At 46.0% G+C, this 22,112-nt stretch overlaps 1 protein-coding gene across 1 annotated transcript; it reads left to right on the forward strand.

The window, feature by feature from the left end:
- The first annotated feature begins 230 nt into the window (after window positions 1–230).
- Window positions 231–20,951, forward strand: CCT1 (chaperonin containing TCP1 subunit 1). The gene is made up of 12 exons (XM_077631796.1): window positions 231–398; window positions 1,088–1,173; window positions 1,355–1,483; window positions 6,550–6,647; window positions 7,071–7,181; window positions 11,775–11,956; window positions 13,767–13,893; window positions 16,946–17,121; window positions 18,202–18,325; window positions 19,012–19,204; window positions 19,673–19,836; window positions 20,567–20,951. The coding sequence occupies exons 1-12, from the start codon at window positions 329–331 to the stop codon at window positions 20,754–20,756; spliced, it is 1,650 nt and encodes a 549-aa protein (XP_077487922.1). The 5' UTR covers window positions 231–328; the 3' UTR covers window positions 20,757–20,951.
- The last annotated feature ends 1,161 nt before the right edge of the window (window positions 20,952–22,112 follow it).

Raw genomic sequence — 22,112 nt, forward strand, 5'->3', positions numbered from 1 at the left:
ACGTTTGCTATCGGCCGCTTGCTAATGTCAGGTACATTACTTTATACTTTACGTTTTATTTCAACTACAACATATAACTATTATGAAAATTTGATCAAAAAAGATTTTGGGGGCATTTTAAGGTTTTTTTGCACTAAAATTTGTTAGTCAGCGCTACGGTACTACTGTACTGTCATCTAGCGTCAAAATTGAAAGTTCCAGAAAAGCCCAAATGAACTAAAGTTTGCTGAAGTCAAGCCTAACGTTGGGTGTGCTGTGGTGTGAGGCGTCTTTGTACTGAGAATCTGCCGGTAGTTGGGATTCCTCCTAACTAAACTGTTAGTTAGAAATGTCTATTGGCACAGGGCTTGCGGTGTCCGGGAAACGATCGTCCGGTGCATCGGTGCGAACTCAAAATGGTAAGCTTTCAGTTTTCTTCGCCAGTCAAACTCGTGCGTGTGCGCTAGTCATCACGTGTGTGTGGCCGAGAAATGTGTGTGAAAACATTTCTGAATACCTAGTAAACGACGTTTGTGAGAAACTTCTGCGAAGTCTATGGTGTTTTACATGTTGTGCATTCTATTTTAAACTTCAAAATCCTTCCCCACTGTGCCGAACTTGCCGGTGCTCCCAAACTGCCATATATGGCCGCTTCGTGCCCTACCCTAGCACCCATCGACAGCACATGTGTCATGAACCGAGGTTTTTGCTTTCCAGCGTCTGATTTGGAGCCGCTTGCGTAGCGTATGCATTGAAATGGTGCAAATAAACTTGGTTCTCTTGATCGCGGTTCGTTTGCGGACGTTTTTCTTGTTGGGCCGTTTCAGAACGCTTTGGGAAGAATCGCACCATGCCGCCAGTCAGAATCACTTCTGCTTCACTTGGAGAGAGCTTGGGGCTTAACATTGGGGCATATACGGATAAAACACGTGTTCTGTAAGCGAAACTCGTGAGCAGCCTGCGCCGCTTGTTAAACTGAAAGCGTATCGTAGTCCTAAATGTTATGAACGCCTGATGGCAATGTGCTTGTTTACTATTGGCTCCATCATAAGTTCTGGGTTTCTGTTTTTCTACCGTTACCTTCTGCCTTTTTTTTTTCTTACAACAGTGATGGCAGCATGTTCCATTGCGAACATCGTGAAAAGCTCATTGGGACCTGTAGGCCTCGATAAGATGCTGGTTGATGACATCGGGGTAAGTCACTCACTGAAGGCTCCATTGGTTCAGTACAAATGCCTGGAATCCTTCCCCTAGTCTACATTTCTGAATCGTGTTAGTTGCAGTTGATCTGAACTCATTTGTTACATTGGTTCATTTGGACTCTCATAGCATGCGTTGGTGCACCGTCATCTTTCCCTCTTTTTATTTAATTCAGGATGTGACCATCACCAATGATGGAGCAACTATACTGAAGCTTCTAGAAGTTGAGCATCCTGCTGCCAAGGTTCTGGTCGAGCTTGCGGACTTGCAGGACCAGGAAGTTGGTGACGGAACTACATCTGTGGTATTGTCTACGTCTATGATCTTCGGAAAAGCTAATCACTTAAGTTATGAGATGACTCGTACTTGTGTTCTGCAGGCTAGACTAATTAGTGAAAAATTTTGATCATTGCATTCCAAAGCTAAACTCCTGTAATCAGGCAAACACTATAGGACTATAGACCTAATTTTAGTTGCATGTTTTCTTCTTTCAAATGATGCATTAGTCATTCGAGTACATGGATCACTGCATGGTATTCGACAGCAACCACTAAATTTATAAATAGTTCTTGACGCTCTTTTGGTTTCAGTTTTATGAACCGAAAATGGTTGTAATGTGTAGTTGCAGTTTAGGTCACGTACGACAATAAAAAACTGCAATATAATTGCTGCTACTTATTTCACTAAAACAATTAAGCCTGCTTGCTTCAAGAGCTGTAGTGACAAGAAACGACATGTCAGCAATTATATTGCAGTTTTTTTTTTTTTTCATGCCTCATGTGGCCTATACATCTGCACGTCACAGCCATCGTTTGGTTATTCGAACTGAGACAGCATGAAGAAGAAATTCAGTTATAAATTACTTAGCGGATGCAGGCGAATACCATGGACGGATCTATGTATACTAGTGTCTAACACATAATGTTAAAGAACATGCAAGCAAAAATTTGATGTCTATATTCCCCTGAGTGCAGATTTTTCATGTTAAATTCAACCACTTCCAGTGGTAGCATGGAGGCTAACGAAAAGCTTGGAAATGAACTGGGGACAGCACAGTGTGCTGTGGAAAGGAGAATGACTTAGGAAAGCTTATGATACAGGCAAAAAGATGGAGAATAAATTCAAGTTGTTGGTAGCCTTGCAGAAACCAAGAGGAACCAAGAGGTAAACCTAGCCATAGGCAGCTGAAAGCTGAGCGGGGAGATTGGGTTACACAACTAGCTCCAGGTGGGAATAAAAAGAGGACAGTGGAAGAGTGCTTTCCCTGCACTGGATGCAACCCTGCTGCTGCTTATGCTTATGACTACTTGGAGTCACTAATGTGCTCTGGCATTTAAGTAGGTGAACTTTTTCATATTTGTGTTCACTGAAATGCAGCAACTATAAGAATTGAACCCTCAGTCTTAAAGGGACTATGCAAAGAATTCAGAGTCGCTTGTAAATGTATTCTATGTTTAGAAATGATGCTAATGAGCATTCACACCAAGTATAAGTCTTCGGAACTGAGCCGGCAATTTATTATAAATTTAAAAAAAACATTTTTCAAAATTCACGGGCCTATTGGTGTGCCCATAGTGACCGATTTTGGAACTAAAATTGTGGAAGAAAGACGTCACACTACCCATGGCGTCGCCAGGCCACACCACACGCTGTCATTCGCTGGAGCCACAGCAGCCACGACGTCACGGGCACACTTCCGGTAGCCGTGAAAATCGTCTGCTCGTGCCGCCATGCGACCCTCTCGGGCAAACACGGGCCAGGGCGTTGCCTTCGCGCATATGGTTTCAATTCCTCTGCCGCCTCCTTCTGTCGGGAGTTCCGGAGCCACTCGCACGGCTCTTCGTGGGCACGCATAGGGCTCGATGCCCATTGCGGCTGTAAGAGCGAGCAGTCGCGCCTCGAGGTCCGGGTTTATTACTGCTAACTACAACAGACAAGCAAAGAAACCCGACGCGCGCCGCAATCCAGGAAGGCGAAGAGAGACCGGAGAGATGCCGCCACGCCGTCGACGCTGCTGCTGGGGTGCTAGGAGCGACAACCGGAAGTTGCAAAGCGAACGTCATCTGATGACGTATTCAAAGGGGGGCCCAGTCCCAGACCTGTTTTCTTTATTTTTGTCTGGTGTCCCGCGTGTACGAGTTGAGGGGGGAGAGGAGGAGCTTAATTTTTAATCGTCTATAGACAGTTTTAGCTGTACGTACGCAACGGCTTAGCGTACGGAAGGAGTTTGCGGGGACGGTAGTGCGCATGCGCAGAACGCAAGCGCAAGCCCTGCGTCTTGCGTGCGTACGCTAGCCAGCGGACTTTGCGTTGCGGCGCTTGCGTGGCTTGCGTACGCTGACTTCGACAAGATGGCGGCGCCCTGCTCGCCCGCTTCGGAATAAATACATGTCGCCGCTGGATTCTCCGACGCAATAGCTCGCTCAAATGGTAGCGGTATAAGCGATAACTAGCCCCTGTTTTTCAGATAATTTGGTGATTTTCAATCTCCTAGGCCTAACTATATGCAGTGTGTTTTCCTCGTAGCAACGACACCTGGTGAAGCAGTTTTCTGGCTTTTAGCCAGTTCTTACATTTTCTTCGGTTTGCATAGTTTTTCTTCTTGGAACAAAAAAAAAGCTCACAATGCACTCACACTAGTTATCAGTAATCACGGATGAAATTTTCTTCAACCGAGCGTTGATGTGCTTTGACGTCTTATCACTAGATGGCGCTACGTGCGCCTGAAGGACACTACGGCTCGGCCAGCTAAAACTATACTTCGGAGCGGGCAGTGTACCGCACGCAGCGCAGTAGCGCTTTGCGTACGCAAGCACTTACTTACGCACAGCTAAAACTGTCTTATATGTTCGTTGTTATTGATGCTAGCTTAAAAATTCTTGCGTTGGGGTGACGAGTGATGAAATGCCTATCTCTCGTCTGCTTTACGTAGTCTCAATTAATTTATTGCATAGTCCCTTTAAGAACATCAGCAGAATACCATAGCTCCGGAACCTCCGCTAGTATCTTCATGTTGCCAAAAGTGCAGTGTGATGACCCTCAAAATGGGAGTGAAATTTTGTTCAAATAACTTGAGTCCATTTTGCAATATACAGATGGAAGAGAGCCTTTTATATTATGAATACAAGTTGATTCCAGGTAGGCATTGCAGAATTCTGAGTCATGGTAAAAACTAAGATTTTTGCCATCACAGAACGAAGAAGTGATTTAACACATGCCGCCCGCTTCCCGCCCTATGGGTGCGCCAACTGCACATTGTGAAAACCACCAACTTTTAATCTTACATATAAGGTTGAAAAGTGCCACTCTTTACTACTGCTTTTAGAGTGTTACTTGGATCATTGTAACTGTTTGTTTCTGAACTGATGCATACAGCATGCTCATCTGATGCAGGAGGGGTTGAAAACTTGTTTCCATGCACTGCCACACATATCTAACGAGTAGGCAGCCATTATTTAGCCTACCTCTCTTGCAGTGGACCGCAAAATGCAACATAAATGCAAGCAAAAAAAAACACGGAATGAAATACCGGCTGCCGTTAAGTGTCACAATCTTTAAATAGGAACAAAATGAGGCACCTGTATTAAGAGACAACTTTCTGTGTCTGTACAGTAAAAATTACAGGCATGAAATGAAGGGTTTTCTACTTGTACACTTGATTTATGAGCGCATAAGAATTGCACACCAAAAAGCCAACGTGCTGTATACAGTGGACTCTCGTTAAACGGAACCTCAAGAGACCGGGAAAATATGTTCCGTTTATCAGGAGTTTCTTTTAGAGAAGGTTCAGGATTTCGCAATCCTTTCTGCGCTACTTGGTCCCGACGAGGCAGGTGTGCGCGCAGTTGGCAGTCTTCGCTGAAGCGGATCTCAAATGCAAAATCTAGATAATAAAAACAACGGTACACTATGGGCACAAACTTTATTGCACAAAAGCAGTAGGCAGTGAACTTTTTTTTTTTTTTTCAAAGCACTACTGAAATTTTAGAAAAAAATGTCAATAGTCCACTTATTCCGTGGAAATCAGTGGGAACTGCAATTTAATGGCCTCTGAAAAAGGACTTTATGTTTGCTTGTTTTAGCTCTCGCAACCCTTTTCTTTGGATGGCGCCACCCATACTAGACAGGCTGCTCACTTCTGCAGAATTTTGGGGAGCCGTCTTGCTCGCCAGTCCCCGCATGCTGTCGTGTCTGCAGCGGCAGCCTCCCCTGAAATGGCACGACACACTATGCCATTCCGATCTTTAAATCTCATCAACCACCCTTCGCTGCACGAGAAACCTTCGATGCCGAGCTGCAGAACAAATTCTTGTGCCCACTGATCGGAATGTTTTCAGTGCGGGCTCTCCGCAGCCAAACCACCAGGTACTTCTCCAGATCTTCGTGGTTCGCCACCCGCAGTCATTTTCTTTGAGGGCCAAAGCGTGACGTCTAGAAAGCCTGCCGCAGCTTATCCTTGTCCTGAAGTATCCTTGTAAGGCTGCTCTTGGGGACAGCGTAGTTCGTCGCAAGCGCTGTTTTTGTGAAGCGACCACTCGAAGTCGTTGATTATCTCCACCTTCCTTTCTAACGTAAGGGCATTGTGAGGTCGCTTCTGCGCTGCCATCGTATGCTGACTTCACGACGAAATGTCGCAGATGATGCTCAACAGCAGATGTAAGGCTTAAGCCTAGCTGAACACAACTGTAAGCACACAGTGACAGAAAGCAAGCGATGCGGTTGCAGTGTGCAAAAAATCCGCAAACGTCCAAAGACAGAAATCGGGGGGGGGGCAGTGATGCATACCACGATGGGGATGTGCATTCACGTCAAGTTGCAGCCAACTGTGAGACGTTTGTTCCATTTAAGCGTTGGTTCCGTTTAACCGACTTCCGTTTATCGGGATTCTACTGTACATAGTTTCGACTGCCCAGTTGCTTACAGTTGTTTTCTAGGATATCTCGTGGCGCTTTTTATTGGTACAACTCACCCTGACAAGCAGGATTCTTAAGTGATGATGAGCATTGACAATGAACAGAATAGCCTGAACTGCAAAGAGGAATGTTAGACAAAGGGGAGAGAATTCTTGCTTACTTGAGTTCCAGCACTATAGGAGGTATTCACGTGACGTCGCAGGCACCATTTTGGTGTTCAACGCCTAGCTTCAGCTGTGTAAGCCGGAGGAGGGTGGGATAAGCCCGATTAGACACTCACCGTAGCCTTTCGCCGTGCTGCATCGATGCCAAAATGGCGACCTCTGTGGCTTGAGTGAATACCACCTATTGCGAACACCTTCTCTCTGCTTTCATGAATAGTCGGGGCACACAAATGTTCTAGTTGGCTGGATGCTAAATTGTTGCGAATTGTTTCTGCCATGTCTTGCTCTGCCAGGTTTTGATTGCTGCAGAGTTGCTGAAGAATGCAGATGAACTTGTCAAGTGCAAAATCCACCCGACGTCCATCATTAGTGGCTACCGTCTGGCTTGCAAGTGAGTAGCTTGGTTGGGCACATGAGATTTTTGGAAAATTCAAAGATAACCATTGATTCTTGTCTCATTTTGTGGCTTACCAGCAATGCCTGCAACGGTATAGTATTTCGGGCACCCCTGTGAAACTAACTTCTGATAAGCTGCACATTTATACGAGATCCTGTCAGGTTTGATGTGAAGGGAGTGTGTTTTATAGGTTAATAGCACTGTATGTATCACAAGCTACCAACAGCTCCATGCATGAAAAAGTACATAAACCATGTATACTTCTAAATGACTTATTTGGTGTGATACTTTGCGTTTGGTGTAAATGGTTAGCCAAGATGAGCTGCAGCTTTGATGGGCTGGCTGCTAACTGGGTGTGATTTTCTGAAATGGCATATGCTGTTTGACACAAGCGCTGTGCCCTGTTTGCTCTACCAGGGAGGCATGCCGGTACATCCAGGAGCACCTCACTACCTCAGTTGAAGAATTGGGCCACGAGAGCGTCGTGAATGCAGCCAAGACTGCCATGTCTTCTAAGCTGATCGGACCGTATCCTTGGCTTCCGTATGCATTGCAGCTGCATGGAGTCAGAAGTAGATGGCTTCTTATGGGCACTTGCTCTACATTTTTTAATGCTTTTTGTGAGGAAGGTTATTGGTGGCTTCACACATGCTTGCAGCTGTCCCCAGTGATTACAAGAGTAGTGGTACGGTGGCTAGATGATTAGGCGTGCCAGCCGGCATGGGGTACAGCGTAGTTCCGCACACCTCCGCTTCATAACAAATCTGGCGCTGCTGTTCTCCGCCCAGCGCTCGGATGCGGATCGTCTGCTACTCACCGCAGTTGCATTTTGCTTTTCGCTGACCTGAATTTTGGCGCACAACATTCCTTTGTTGTGAAAAAAGGGCCTGCGCTTCCCCCGCCTGTCGGCACATCTAGTAAGCTAGGCACCATTGTAGTGGCCTGAACCTCAGCCATGAGGAAAAAAAACTTCATGCTACACCAATGACGGGACTGTCTACAGGCACGGCATAGGAAAAATGCCTATATTTTGTGGGTTTTCCTTCAATTGTTTTGGTCCGAGAACTATCTGGTTTCAAATTTAATGCAGTGCATCAAAATGAAGCCAATCAAACACACTTTTCAATAATATAATATTGGTTTGTTATTCTGTGCATTGACAGTATGAACTTTATTGAAGTATTTCATGTCATATTGCAAAATTTTATCTGTTACGTCAAGTTTTTTAGATAAAATTTGAACAGAAGTTGTAATGATATGCTTCTATCCTAAAAGAAAAGAATTTTAAAGAAGTTCTGGAATATATAAAATGTCTGCCTATCCAGTACCAGGTACTTCTGAAAGAATCAAAGTTCTAGCTCATACAGTTTTCAGACTAGAAGACAATCACTTTAGACCCTTTGGTTGGGCGTGCCATTGGGGAAAACAGTTGGGCGATGCAGCGCAAGAGGTATGGTCAAATCTTGCCTCAGTGACGTGAAATCTTTACACAAGTGAAACAAATACCATTGGTAATGTTAAGGTGGGACGCGGGTCATTGGAACCAAAACATCTAGAAAAAAATCGACTTTTCAATTTTGTTATAGTTGGATATGTCTGATCATTATCCATCTTATTGCCAAGTTTCATGGCTGAATACCACGACGTTTACACCGGCATGCAAAGATGCAATCTTTGCATGCATCTTGACAAGAGAGATAGCGAAAATCTGCTAGACAATGCCAGTTTTGCGTCGCGTGTCGCGTCAAAAAGTAGCCAGCGCAGCGAGGCGACTTTGGTCTCGTTTGAAAGAGTGATGCCTGAGTTTTCTTTCCCACCAGTACGAAAGGTATGCTGCGATTTGTAGCCGAGAAAACACAGAAAACAAAATATAAAATGCAGCAATGCTATCAGCTGTTGGATGTCAAGTGGCGAAATTCAAGCACCTCATTGGCCGGCATCTTTTTTTTTTTTTTTTTTTGACACTCCGTGCTTGTCTTGCGACGCCATTTTGAAAAAGACCACCGTGGCGCGAAACCGTATCAGAAGTTCGCAGTGCACATAAGTTCGGGAAAAAACGTAAAGCGGAAGACACAAGTTCGTCGGCAGTGATGTCAACCAGCAGCAGCGGAGTGCCCGAGCATGAACAGGCGGACGATGCAGCCTTGGCAGCCGTTCCGGTGTTCGTTCTGAGCGCAATGCGCATCGCGGCTGCAGCAGATGACGGAGGGCCGGAGTATGGTTTTAGTTCACAAGCAGTGATAAGAAGAGGCAACAATGAGGCACAGGAGGTCAATTCAGTGGCCGTGATAAGTTCTTCTTTACCAGCTTCAGCGTCCGCCTTCGACGCGAAGCAAATCGCGGGCTCTGGTGAGATTGGCAGCAGCGGGTCATAGTAGACACGTTTCTGCCCAGCACTGATCATGAGGAATCGCGAAGCACGCCAATCCAGTTTGGCTGCAATTTCTGCATCCTAGCGCAAGATGTGGAAGCTAGCGAACAAGCATGTAGACGCCGGCCTGCCATTGCCTGCAGAGCTACCGACGTGGTTGTAGATTTGGTGGCGATCGCCAGACTGCTTCAGAATACAGTGTGCACCCTCGGCCTCATTTTTGCAGCTTGCTAAACGGTGGCAACGGCAAAAATGTGATTCGGACTATTCACCAGAGGCCTTCTAAGCTGTTTGTTTTGGAAAATGAAGCACTGTAACGTACTTACACAACATCGTGTTTCGTTTTTTGCGTTTTTTTTTGTTTTTTTTTTTCAGTTTCATTTTCTGCACCACCCTGCATACTGCTAACAAGTTTTTCCCGGATTCAGTTCGCACGATTTTCACCATTCTTGATTTATTTGAAAGGTGAATGATTGGAGCTTGCAATAAAATCATTAACAGCACTCTTAATAAATTGTGAAAATATTAAGCAGCATAAAGAAGTCGCCGTTTTCCTTGCGAGTTTTAGGTGAACTTCAAAACATTGTAATTTTGGTTGCAGAAGGGCTAGAATAACGAAAGTACCCTTATTGCAAGCCTTAATAAATGTAGAATCCACTGGGTTAAAATTTATTTGAATCTGAGAAACCAATTTTTACAAAAGGTTGTCAGAATAATTTTATTGAAATTCTTAAGATCACTAAGAAACGACATAATATACTCAAAAATTCACACTGTATTTGAAATCAGCACACTAAAATACTTGATAGCTGACGTTTTCATTTTGCTAAGTCTAATATTCAAATTTTTTCTCTAAGGCCCTCTTCGCGGGTCGAAAAATTGGCATTATTTTAAAAAATTTTCAGTTATCTGTTTTCGCTTGTTTTGTCATCTTTGAGCATCCTACTTTTATGCAGCAAAATATGAAAGCAAGGTTTGTACGAGAGGTTAGTTAAAGACTCGTCTAAATGACGTGCGGTGACCGAAAAAGTCACGAGTGCTGCCCAATTTTGCCGCCGCTCAGTGCAGCAGCGCCGGCCGCCATTGCGGCCACTTGCAAAAAGTAGTCTAAGCCTTCCGCGACTGGCACATCAGTCAGTTTCTTAATTTCAAAGGAAAATATAAAGAAACGCTTTTTTCGCCTCCGCAAGAGCCGGACTGTGTGCCTGTACGGGGGTAAATGCAAGCAGAAGCGAAGGAGAGCCACGAACGTGGCGGACGCTGCAAGCCCTCTATGCCAGCACATCAGCTGCCTTCCAGCTTGCAAAGTCAAGCACGTCTGATTTTATCAGTGAGGCTTTTCGTCATATTAGAAGCTGGCAGCATTCGAGGATGACGAGATAGCCAAGAGCAGAACCGGTGCAAACGTCGTTATCTGCGAAGGTGAAGCGCTGTCCAGCAGACTCGTTAGCGGTGCCATGTGCGCGAACAACGAACGTGCGGTGGATGAGGTCGAAAACAAGCGGAAAGGCCTCACTTCTCTCCTGGAGCTCAGGAGTGCAAATGGAGCATGCCCGGCGGCAGCAATTTCTGCTGTAAATATGTTGCGACACACGGATACCGACAGCCATGAAGGCAGCGATGCGGTGGAAGCCCCTGTGATAGTTTTACTATCAATGTGAAAGCAGTGCTCAGTGCACGTTCGATAGGTGTCAGGCACAATCGGCTGACAAGGTTCTAGTCTTGTGGGCTGGTGGCCAACATGTTGAACTGCATTACCACCAAGTGTTCATGTGATCTGAGGGAGAGCTTTGGTATCCAACGTACAAATAAGCTTTCAGTTCAGTTTTTCTCAAATTGGTGTTTTTGCCCATTTTTAAAGTTTGTGCACACATTTTTTTCCTCTTGTACTTCTTGGATCAAAATGAAATTTTACACAGATGTTCCTCGGGGTGCATAGAGTGTGGAAATCTTTTTTATATAATTAGTCTCCCTATATTTTTATAACACTATCATACCGAGTTTTTTTGACAAGCGTCTCTGCTTAATACCCTTTTGAAAACTGATGCCGAGTCAGGAAGAACGGGCACAAGTAGTAAATAACCGAGGTGCTGTGCCATTGATGTGCTTGGCTGCTTCCCAAGGTCTTTGCTCTCTGACTAAAGTCAAATGATAAGGCAGCATCGTCAGAGTCACTGCTATCTAGGTCGTTCACAAAATTAACCGTGGATGCTGCTGATTCACGAGATTGGCCACATTTCAGGGCGGTCATGCTGGTGGAGGCGGCCATTCTCAGCTTCTATGCTGCACTAGTTTCACAAGTGGTTCAAAAGTCGCCACTACACTGAGAAAAAAGTAACTAAAAAGAAAATTAAACTAGTATTCTAGCTTCAAGACAGCTGGCGCATAATTTTAAAGAACGACATGAAAGTGTTTGAAATTGCCGTTTGCATCCATCGTTGGCAGGCTAATGTCAATCAGTGGGCCCCGTAGGGATAGAGTTGTAGGCTTGTGTCGTCATTAAGGGCTTGCACTCGGAAAAGCAATATTATGAGATGGGGACATCACCATAACTTGTACAGAGATAAACATTTTTGGTGCTCATTTTTTCTTGTGGGTTCTGTTGTCACAGGGACGTTTGGAAGTCTCCTACACATGGAGGTAAACAAAAGCGTTTGAAGGAACATGGAGGGCCAAGCCTAGAAGGGTACTCATTAAGATGTTGCAACGATGCGACCTGGTCCTTGTGCATCCTTGACGACAAGACCTAGAGATTCTGACTTCTTTGCAAGCATGGTTGTAGATGCAGCCAATGCCATCAAGGTGTCTGATGGCAAGGGTGGGTTCCGCTACCCGATCAGGGCAGTCAACGTTCTCAAGGCGCACGGACGTAGTGCTCGGGAGAGCGTGCTTGTCCACGGGTATGCCCTCAACTGCACCGTCGCATCCCAAGGTAAGCACATCAGCATGCCAGTCTTGGTTGTTTGCAGCATTCAGGGCAGTCTTGTAGTTGTGCAGTTATTTGTGGTAAAGAAGCAGCCACAGCCTAGCCATGTTGATGACCAGTTTTATGGCTTTTTGTGCTATATAGCTACAAGCAAGATTCTTGAGCAGGCAAAAAGAAAAAGGCGTACGCAGGAAACACCTGTGATTAGCGAGTGCCACAAATGTTTTAGCTGGTGTAAAACATCATATTGCTAAAACGACATATTGCTACTACTACCATTACTACTACTACTACTACTGCTAGCCGCCTCGGTGGCTGAGTGGTTATGGCGCTCGGCTACCGGCCCGAAAGACGCGGGCTCGATCCCGGCAGCAGCGGTCGAATTTCGATGGAGGCGAAATTCTAGAGGGCCGTGTACTGTGCGATGTCAGTGCATGTAAAAGAACCCTAGGTGGTCGAAATTTCCGGAGCCCTTCACTACGGCGTCCCTCATAGCCTGAGTCGCTTTGGGACGTTAAACCCTCATAAACAAAACCAATCCTAAAATTATTACATGGGGTAAGGCACTTAAGTTTTGCACCTTAAATATTCGTTGCTTTTTTTTTTTTAACCTTTCAGCGTTCTTGTGTTGTCGAAACGGGTACGGCTCACGTCTGGTTGGTCCCACAGAAACTGTGAGGAAAACAAAAGCAAGGCAGAGGAGACAGTGTCATTAGTGGCTACGTGCTTATCTTATTGTGATGTCCAGATGAGCTCCTTACTTTGAAAAATTCTAAGGTCATATTACAGATGTTGTCTTGCAACTAAAAATTGCATTATTTACTAGCATAACTCATTCACTTGTCATGAAGCCTTTCTGAAAATATCACGTATTTCCATTTTTAAGTTGGCCCGGTTGGGGAGTTGACCTACTGGCTGGGAATGGGCACCCATTCTTTCCGCGTCTAGCACTAATTGCCAAGTGGTATGTACATCAGTTCTGTGCATACCACACTGCCAATCACTTTTCCGGACAAAGAATAGGCAGCACAAGGGTAAGCTTCCAGCTGACGTCCTGTAACCTGTAGTGTGCATGCATTAAGCGCTGCGTCGCAGTGGAATCCAAAGCTATGGGACAGTTGGTAGTTTGCATTGAAACTTGCTAGCTGCTGCACGCAAGTGTTGAAGGGCATTGAAGGTTTGCTGTTTGATTGCCTTTGATCTCCATTAGCCTCCGGCAGCTGGCTTTGCAATTGCATCATCCATATCTGTTGCTTTGAACTGCGCTTACCGTGGTGCCACCCAGTGGGAAATGCATTGGCAAAGCACTGATGAAAAAAAGTTGCGGCTGTGCAGGAAGTCATGAACAAGGATGGAACTGTGAAGTTGCAAAGAGCTACAAATCAAAGACCACACTCATATACACCCTTCATTTTTGTTAGCTATAGCTGCCAGAAAAGGGGGCGTCAACTTCCTTTGGCCACTGAGGCTTATGAGTTGGGGAGTTGGGGGCTCAGTCTGTATGCGGCAGTGTAGGGTATCTCACTTTGAAAAGTAGGACCAACACAGGGCTTAGTTTTGACCATGTCACCGTAGGTTGCACCATGAAAAAATGCAGACAAGCAAGAAAAGAATGCCAAGAGGAATCAGTTTTCAGCGCCTTTAACAATGAAGTCGGACCAACTTGCCCTACTCTTCTGTCTTGTTGACCTTGTCAGTGGAGTTAATTTAACAGTGGGGTACGAGAATAAACGTATAGCAGACTAGCTGGGTGCCTTCACTGTCCTCAAGTGAGGATCATCACGGTGTCGGTATGCCACTGTTCGCTGGTGTGCAGCCATGACCAAGAAGGTGACCGGTGCCAAGATTGCCTGCTTGGACTTCAACCTGCAGAAGGCCAAAATGCACATGGGGGTCCAGGTGCTGGTCACAGACCCTGAGAAGCTCGAAGCCATCCGCCAAAGGTGGTGCAGTATTTCCTGTGCATGCTTATTTGAAACTTATATAGCACTCAAAAGGCCTGCATTAGTTTGAAAATGCGGATAATTCAAATGCCAGAGTGATCCCACCCAATGCCCATGTAAGTCAGTGGTGTCATAAGCACACTTATAACCCTGTCACACGGGCATTTCGAGGGCCCTCGAACCGATAGTCTATCGACTCAAAGGCGATCGAGCGCTGTCACACGGGCAGTTTCAATGGCGATCGAGTCAATAGCCTATCGAGTCAACGGAGTAGCGCAGAACTCCATCGAGATTTCGAGGGCCTTCGAGCGCTGCCCAAGGTTGCTAGCGTTGCTCCGAGCGGCGCCAAGCGCACTTTCGTACACGACACATTCACGGTGAAAAAACATGAACAAACATTATTCGCATAAAATTTAATGTAAGCAGCCTGTAAAATTATTTTAAAATTATATTAGACTGGTTTTAAGCGCATTAAGCGCATTCATTTTGCGTTGCAGTATTTGCGTTGCTTGCGTACTTAACGTTGACAACATGGCGGCACCCTGCCCGCCCGCTTCACAGCGATAACAGCTTCGTTGCTAATCCCTCAAAGCAATATCGTGTTCTAAGCTGTTGTATTCGCCTTCGATTTGCCCATTCTTACTCTCGCATAAAGTTTCAAGAGAAAAATAGCTCTTGTTTTTCAGATATGATGGCGATTTCCCCGGTCTTAAGCCTGACGAAGCAGCGCTCCGACGCAGTTGGACTGGCTTGGTTTTGGCTCGTCTTGTATTAAAGTGGCTACAGCAGTGTATGCATATGTACGTCGCGTACGTGCAATTAAAAGGGTTTTTAACGACTTTCGCGTATGCCTGTATTTCAGCATTTAGTATACATTTATCAAATATTTTTGCAAAATCCAAAGTAGCGATTGTGGCGCCACTCATCTGTGGCGTAAGACACGAGAACCATTTCAATGGCCATTGAGATTTGCCGTGTAGCAGCGGCGAGTTCGATGGCGATTGAGAATCTCGAAGACCCTCGACTCGAGGGTGATTGAAACTGGCCGTGTGACAGGGGTATAATTCGGACGCTATGAGTCTCACATCAGTTAATTCAAATGGGCTTCCGAAGGGAGGCCTTGTTCAGGTATGGCTGATGCCGCAAGCGATAGTCTAAATAGCCCCACTTAAACCTGAACTCCATGCTGCGATTGCTTACACCTCTTATGTGCATGTAGAGGCAGGCGTGACGGTGCTGTCTCTAAGAACAGTCACACCGCACAGCCTCAGTATGGTTTTTTTTTTTTTTTTAGCTTCCTGCCAGCCTGCATCAGCCATCCAACCGAGCCCACTTGCATGCAGTTTGGGCGCTGATTGGCGCATCGCACTAATATTTTTTATTCCCATTTTTTCTCGCCGTTTCGGTGCTGCTGAGTGTTTCAAGTCATTCGATAATTCGAATTTGAAAAATTTCGCTCCCTTGAAGTTCGAAATTATAAGCTTTAATTGTACCGCAAGTTGCGCAAATCAGGCACGCTAACCAAGACGCTTGTTGGCCAGACTGCCTTTGTGCCTTTGTCATCGCTGTCTTGTTTATTATAATGGGGACCAGAATCCACTTGAAATTCCAAAATTTTGTCCAATTTTCTCTTCCCTACTCAAAGGCAGACCCTAATTACTAAGCAGGTTTATTGCTTTTTTTTTACGGTTTACGATTACGGACCACTCGCTTATTAGTGTTTCTTGAGAACCAAAGTGTCCATATTAATGAGGCCCAACTTTTGGCCAGTTTATATATGTTAGGTTTATTTGGGAAGATTGCTTGGATATTTTCCTTTTTTTTTTCCTTCCTGTAAAGCCATGCCTGTCGTGCGCATTTCAGAGGTGCGCAGGTTTTATTGAACCATACAATAGGCGGGATTTTTATGCAGTCATTTGTCGTGCTTGTGGGTGACACCTCAGCTGAGCCTCCCTTTGGGAGCCTCATGCAAAATTCCACAAGGAGGCTTTCCCGCATATCATAGCCAGAACGAGGCAGGAAAGCTTTCGCTAGAGTAGTTGTGAAGGGGACAGAACGAGTGCTGTGGGTGTGGGCGCCAAGTATGGAGCACATTAAGGAAGGATCAAACAAAAAGGCCACGCACTTTCACTGTGTAGTTGCTCAAAGCAGGTGGTCAGCCATCTTGGTCACATCACTGAGATATGTGGAAAAGCCCACTTGTAAAACTTGGCCCAGTGTCCAAGCCTATCAGCGCCTGAGTGTAACCAGCCCACGCTGTAAGCTACGGAAAAGAAAGTGAAGAGTACGTCTTAGTACTGTTTTGCTACTAATTTAAACTGGACCTTTGGATAATTTGCGCAGAAATTCTAATTTTGCCCTGGTCGGATTTGTGAAAGTTGACGCGGCATTCGATCGCCGCCATTTATTTGGAGGAGGAGGAACAACTTTATTTACGTCATGGCCTAATGGCATCATGACCTAATGGCGCCGTGACGGGGGCCCAGGCGGCAACTCAGCGGAGGATCTGAGGCCTTTGTCGCTCAAGAGCCGCCGAGACCTGCTGGACGGCCCAGGTTTGCACGTCACGGTCAGAGCATTCCGCCGCAGCCGCGAGTCGCGGCGGAATCGTTATTTTCTAATACGAGAAAATTCTTGAGTATTAATACCTCAGATCTGATATGAACTGAATAATAAAACACATTTGATTTGTATTTGAAATTCCAAATATTCGCTCACTTCCGTTTTTTCTTTTGCTCACCTGGTGAGCAAATTCAACTGTCATGTTACGAATGTGGTCTCGTAACATTTGGGTAACTGTGGTATATGCAGATGTACTTCAGTGTTGCTGCTTTGCATGGCCATGTTGTGCCTGCTTCTAATTTCCACTAGGTCAAGCACAGATGCAATTAAAAAGGGGTGCCATGCTCAGTTTTCTTTCCATGATTTGCACAAGCTTCTAGCAACCTCCTCTTTATCTGGACTTCTTGTGAATGTATGCTAATGGGGAGTGAGTGCTACATGTCTGGTGAATGATATTTTGACGGGGCACTACCATGACCATTTTTTGCAGAGAAATGGACATCACCAAGGAGCGCATCTCCAAGATCTTGGCTGCTGGCGCCAACGTGATCCTGGTCACTGGGGGCATTGATGATCTGTGCCTCAAGTACTTTGTGGAGGCTGGTGCCATGGCTGTGCGTCGTTGCAAGAAGCAGGATCTTCGTCGTATCGCAAAAGCCACCGGAGGTAGTACCATGTTTGGACACTTTTGCTAGTCACAAGCTGACATTGTCGATGGTGTGGTGGTAACGGAAGCAAGTTTGCAACTCTTGCCTGGCTAGTTATATTTTGGCTGCTGTCACTGGCCTAACCCATTTGAGGGGTGTTACTACAGTCAAACATCAATATATCGAATGTGGATGTTATGAATTATTGACTTGCTGTATACCTGAGCAGCGGTTGGTTAGGGGAGGCAGCAGTGAAAGGGGAGTGCACGCAAGGAGGTTACAAGTGCTGCTGCAACTCAATGCTCTGTGCCGCCCTAAGTTGCGCTTACCTTCTCTTCGAATCGACTCCGTTACATTACAGGGGTTCTCAAACTGGATTTGCACAACCCCGGGTTCCTTGTAATGTTCTTTAGAGTTCCCTGAGCATGTAAACCCATGCTTGCCTCAACCCCCTGCCGTTCCTTTATCCACTTTATTTTGTGATTTATGACACTGTAATTGTTCAGTGCAGCCAGTCATTGTTAACGTCCCAGGAATACTGCACCTTTATTGGGAGACCCTTTAAACAGTCAGACATCCATGTTTCATCGCGCCTGCAACAGAGGCGCACGGAACTGTGCAGCATGCAATTCAGGTTTAGTAGGGCTGTTTTGACGATAGCCTGTTGTGCCGGGGAGTCATTCGAATTAACCAGTGCTAGACCCAAAGGGTCTGATTCAAGTGTGCATCTCGCCCTGTGCTGGTGGCTCATTCTCTTTTCGTTGCTTCGCATCTCTGGTAAATTTGCAACACATTGGTTCTTTCTATGAGCCGACTTCTGTCTGTGAGAAGCAATGTGAGCCAAGGGCTGAGAGTTCGAATTAACCGTTGTGGATACCAACATGTTACAATTATCGGGAGTTTCCCCCATTGAAATGCACCGAGTTGTGCCGGTACCCGGGCGTCAGTTCGAATTAACAAGCTTTTCTTGTATATATTCGCTTCAGTGTTCGTTCAAACCTCTCTCCTGGAGGTTCTGAGTGATGGCTGTTCAACGCTTTTTTTTCTTTGTTGTCTGGCCACATCTGTCCTCTGAGATTTTGGGTGTCTTGCTTTGCAGCTCAGCTGCTGGTCAGCTTGGCCAACATGGAAGGTGAGGAGTCCTTTGATGCCACCATGCTGGGAGAAGCTGAGGAAGTGGCCCAAGAGAGGATTTGTGATGACGAGCTGATTCTGATCAAGAAGTGAGTGTTGGGTCACTGGCCTTGATTGTGCTTGGGGGCAACTTTTTGTGGCAATGCAGCAGAGGCTAGGCAGGAAAGGGAGAGAGGCAGGCTTTTGGCAGTCGATGCCACCCACCCCACGGCACATGGACAAAAGCCCGTCTCTCTCCTTTCCCTGCCTAGCCTGTACTGCATCGCCAAGAAAAGTTGTCCCCAAGCATAGTGGCACTGTTTGTAGCGGGTGCAGGGATTCGCACCTGCCACAGGTCGTTGACGTTTTCATTGTCGACTTCTGTATTCAATTTGATTGTGCCTGTTTGTTTCACTTTCTGCACTCTGTGCTTTCTTTTATTTGCAAAAGCTTTGTGTATCTTGGACAGCGTCGGAGCGTGAATAGCCTTGGACTAATGGGTAATGCCCTTGGCAGCTATGAATGTGTGGTACTCATTGTCTCTCGGCAACTCTGCCACGTGAAAATTGGTTTGTCTGGATGTTTCACCAGTTTACGGCATGTGTGCTGGGGTGTTCCAGTGTAGAAACATGCAGGGGTAAATAATGCATGCTTACTGCACTGTTCTTTTTTTTTTTTTGCTTTTTTATGAGCTTACAGCAATGGTTGTGTCACTTGTAGGTAATACATTAGCCTGGTGGTGCAAGTATGAGAGAACCTTCACCGTTTAATGGTTGTGCTTCCCATCTGTGGCCAGGCCAAAGGCGCAGACTGCAGCAGCCATCATCTTGCGTGGTGCCAACGACTTCTTTGTGGACGAAGTGGAGCGCTCCATCCATGATGCTCTGTGTGTTGTCCGTCGGGTGCTGGAGTCCAAGACAATGGTGCCAGGAGGAGGCGCCGTCGAAGCTGCGCTGTCCATCTATCTTGAGAATTTCGCCACTTCCCTGGTAAGCTGTTGCATTCTGCTCCATGTGTTCTTTCAAGCGTGAGATCCTTATGGCGTCAGTCAACTAGGCTTGAGGGGTCAAACCTGCTAAGCCCAGACTTCTGCATTTGCACCTGTTCCCAGTGATTACAAGAGTAGTGGCCTGAACCTCACTTTGAAGAAAACTATTCATGCTACACCAATGAGGGAGCAAGTCGCAGGTGCAGTCTCTTGAGCTAGAAGTTATCTGTATATGAGGCAGTCACCCTGTGGTAACCAGTGCACTCTTGTACGTCGCAGCAAAAAAAAAAAAAAAACTCTCATATGAGAATGATGCAGGTGAGCATAGGTCATGGATGCCAAATCTTGTGTGAAGACAGCAAGTTAGCCCTGGGGATGGCGGGCGTGGCATCGCTCGGGAGCACTGTGAGCCCTGTGTGGTGTGCCGTGTTGGTTAATCCCAATGCTATTGTGGTCTGTCCTCTGGCAGAGTTCTCGTGAACAGCTGGCCATAGCGGAGTATGCCCGCTCGCTGCTGGTCATCCCCAAGACCCTGGCTGTGAATGCCGCCAAGGATGCCACCGACCTGGTCTCCAAACTCCGGGCGTACCACAACAGCTCTCAGACCAAGCAGGACCACGCACAGCTCAAGTGGTGAGCGGGCTTATTGTGCTGTCGTTCTTGCATTTGTGCCATTTTATTTTTAGAGGAATGGAGGCTAAAGGGTATTCTGTGTCGTAGGCACAACTTAGTCCTGAAGCTGTGCTATGTAGAGTACTACTCCACGATCCTGCTCAGCGCTCTTATAAGCTTTAAAAATGAACTGAAATTGACGCGTGATGTTGGCCCTGGTCATGTGTTCTCTAAAGAGTGTGTGTTGTAAACACTCCCCCCGCCCCGTCCCACTTTAACAGTTATGAAAGGGATGAGGGGGCGACGCACTAATGCTCTCACTGCGAGCGGACACCTCTGGCATAGCTGTGAGGAAATAAATGAGGCAGTGGAAAGACTGGATAGAGAAGTACCTTATTTACTCTCATAACGAACTTTTTTTCTACCCCCAAAAAATGGTGCCGTTTTGTGAGGTTCATCTATTGAGCAATTGAAATTTTCTCAAATTTTAATGTCTTATTATAGCAGCATTTATTATAGTATGAATGCGTACATTATGTGAATAAATAAGGTACAGTAAGTGTAGAAAAAGCAAGCAATAGCTGATGCTTTTAACTTTCGTGTCTGTCACCAGATGTTTGCAGTGCCAGATGCAGGGTTGTACTGAAATAGAGACAGCAGCAGCTTAATTCTTTTCTTTTTGTGTGGGATTTTGGTGCCAGGTGTGAAATGTCGAGATGTGAAGCCAACAAAAAGCATTCATCTCTTACAGGGTTGGCTTGGACTTGTATGAGGGAACCGTGCGTGACAACCAGAAGGCTGGTGTCCTTGAGCCAACGGTGTCCAAAATCAAGTCTCTCAAGTTTGCCACTGAGGCAGCCATCACCATTCTTCGAATCGATGACCTCATCAAGCTTGAGCCTGCCCCTGCGAGCCATGACGACAGAGATGAATGCATGTAAAGCTGCGGGTCCTTCACCCAGTACACTTCCAGCGTACACCATCAGTGGCAAGCTGTAGATACTACCACACGAAAACTCGAAACATCTTGCAGGGATTGCTTGCTTGGCTTGTGATCCAAATAAGTTAAGACACCCTCACTGGCCAGTGCTGAACAAGCAGCGTGGCCAAAGCGAATAAAAGCTTTTTTTTCTTTACGCAGTCTCAGATGTGCATTTCTTCTGCAGGACAGTGCAGTTCGATCTGTTTAAAGGGGGACGCGGGCGGGGCCTAAAATGTTAATTTTCGGGAAAAAAATGCGGTTTTTAAGTCTGAGTTGTTTTGGATTGCTGGTTTAATGAAAAATATTCTCACCGAGTTTGGTTGTTATGTAAACAGTAGAAAAGAAGAAAATTAATTCTTTTCACAAGGCAGTGGCAGGCCGTCGAAGGCGTCTATGGACGCTCTTCTCAAGACGCGGCTGCAGTGCTGGCAAAAAACCGAACGAGAAGTGAATGCCCATGTTAAAAACTTTGCTTTCCGCGTTTTTTAGTCACGGAAGACTTTCTATCGAGAATAAGCTAGGCTACTAACGAAAAACTAGAAAGGAAAAGCATATTTCTGGCCACAACAACTGCAGAGTGGCAAGCAAACTGAAACAGGAGCTCGGATTGGCGGAAATGTACCCCGTGACCGCCCAACGCTGTTTTTATGCCATTTGGAGTCGCTCCCGCTTTGGTTGTGTTTGGCGCTTGCCATCTGTTAACTTTTCTTCTGTGAGTTTATTGCGAACAGCTGGTGTTCGGTGTTGTGACCGGAAGATGCCCGCACCAAAGGCTTCAACGCGGAGAAGCTTCAGGAAGCGAAAACGCACTACGAAATCGAGAGGCCTTCACGGCACTGGGCAACCGCCAGCAAGTGAGCGTATGTTTGTGCATTCGCCAGGCCCAAGCCTGCCGCCGCCGACCGAAGCGAACCCTTCAAGCTGTGATGATGGTTCATCACCCGAAGACCGAATTTGCATCACTAAGAAGTGTGTTGGCTACAGCAGCCTTGGCTGTACTAGAATTTAATGAGGGTGCACATAGCATCGAGAAAGTGTTTGACAAGCTGGAACTAGATCATGACGTCCAGCGAGAAACTTGTCAAAGTATTTCACAAGCGAAGGCAAGAACGATGGACAGCTCTAAAGCTGAAAAAAAAAAAGGGTTAAAGCATTTGCCACAGAGCAGCATCGTGTTAAAGAGGAGGGCCCAACCTATGCAGCAGGGCACTTTGATCAGTTTTTGTTTACCCCAAAATAAAATAGCGTGTTCTGAAATCTTTGAACTCAGTTTGCACTTTTTCGGGAAAAAAAATCATTAGAAAACTATCATTTC

This window comes from Amblyomma americanum, chromosome 7 (assembly GCF_052857255.1).
Source record: "Amblyomma americanum isolate KBUSLIRL-KWMA chromosome 7, ASM5285725v1, whole genome shotgun sequence".
In the NCBI taxonomy this organism is placed as follows: domain Eukaryota; kingdom Metazoa; phylum Arthropoda; class Arachnida; order Ixodida; family Ixodidae; genus Amblyomma; species Amblyomma americanum.

What these genes read in the sequence shown, in the direction of transcription:
- CCT1 (XM_077631796.1), top strand. Translation starts at nt 329, where the DNA reads ATGTCTATTGGCACAGGGCTTGCGGTGTCCGGGAAACGATCGTCCGGT. An exon ending in GTGACGGAACTACATCTGTG is followed by an intron (nt 1,484 to 6,549) that starts GTATTGTCTACG and finishes TTGCTCTGCCAG; the next exon opens with GTTTTGATTGCTGCAGAGTT. An exon ending in GGCTACCGTCTGGCTTGCAA is followed by an intron (nt 6,648 to 7,070) that starts GTGAGTAGCTTG and finishes TTGCTCTACCAG; the next exon opens with GGAGGCATGCCGGTACATCC.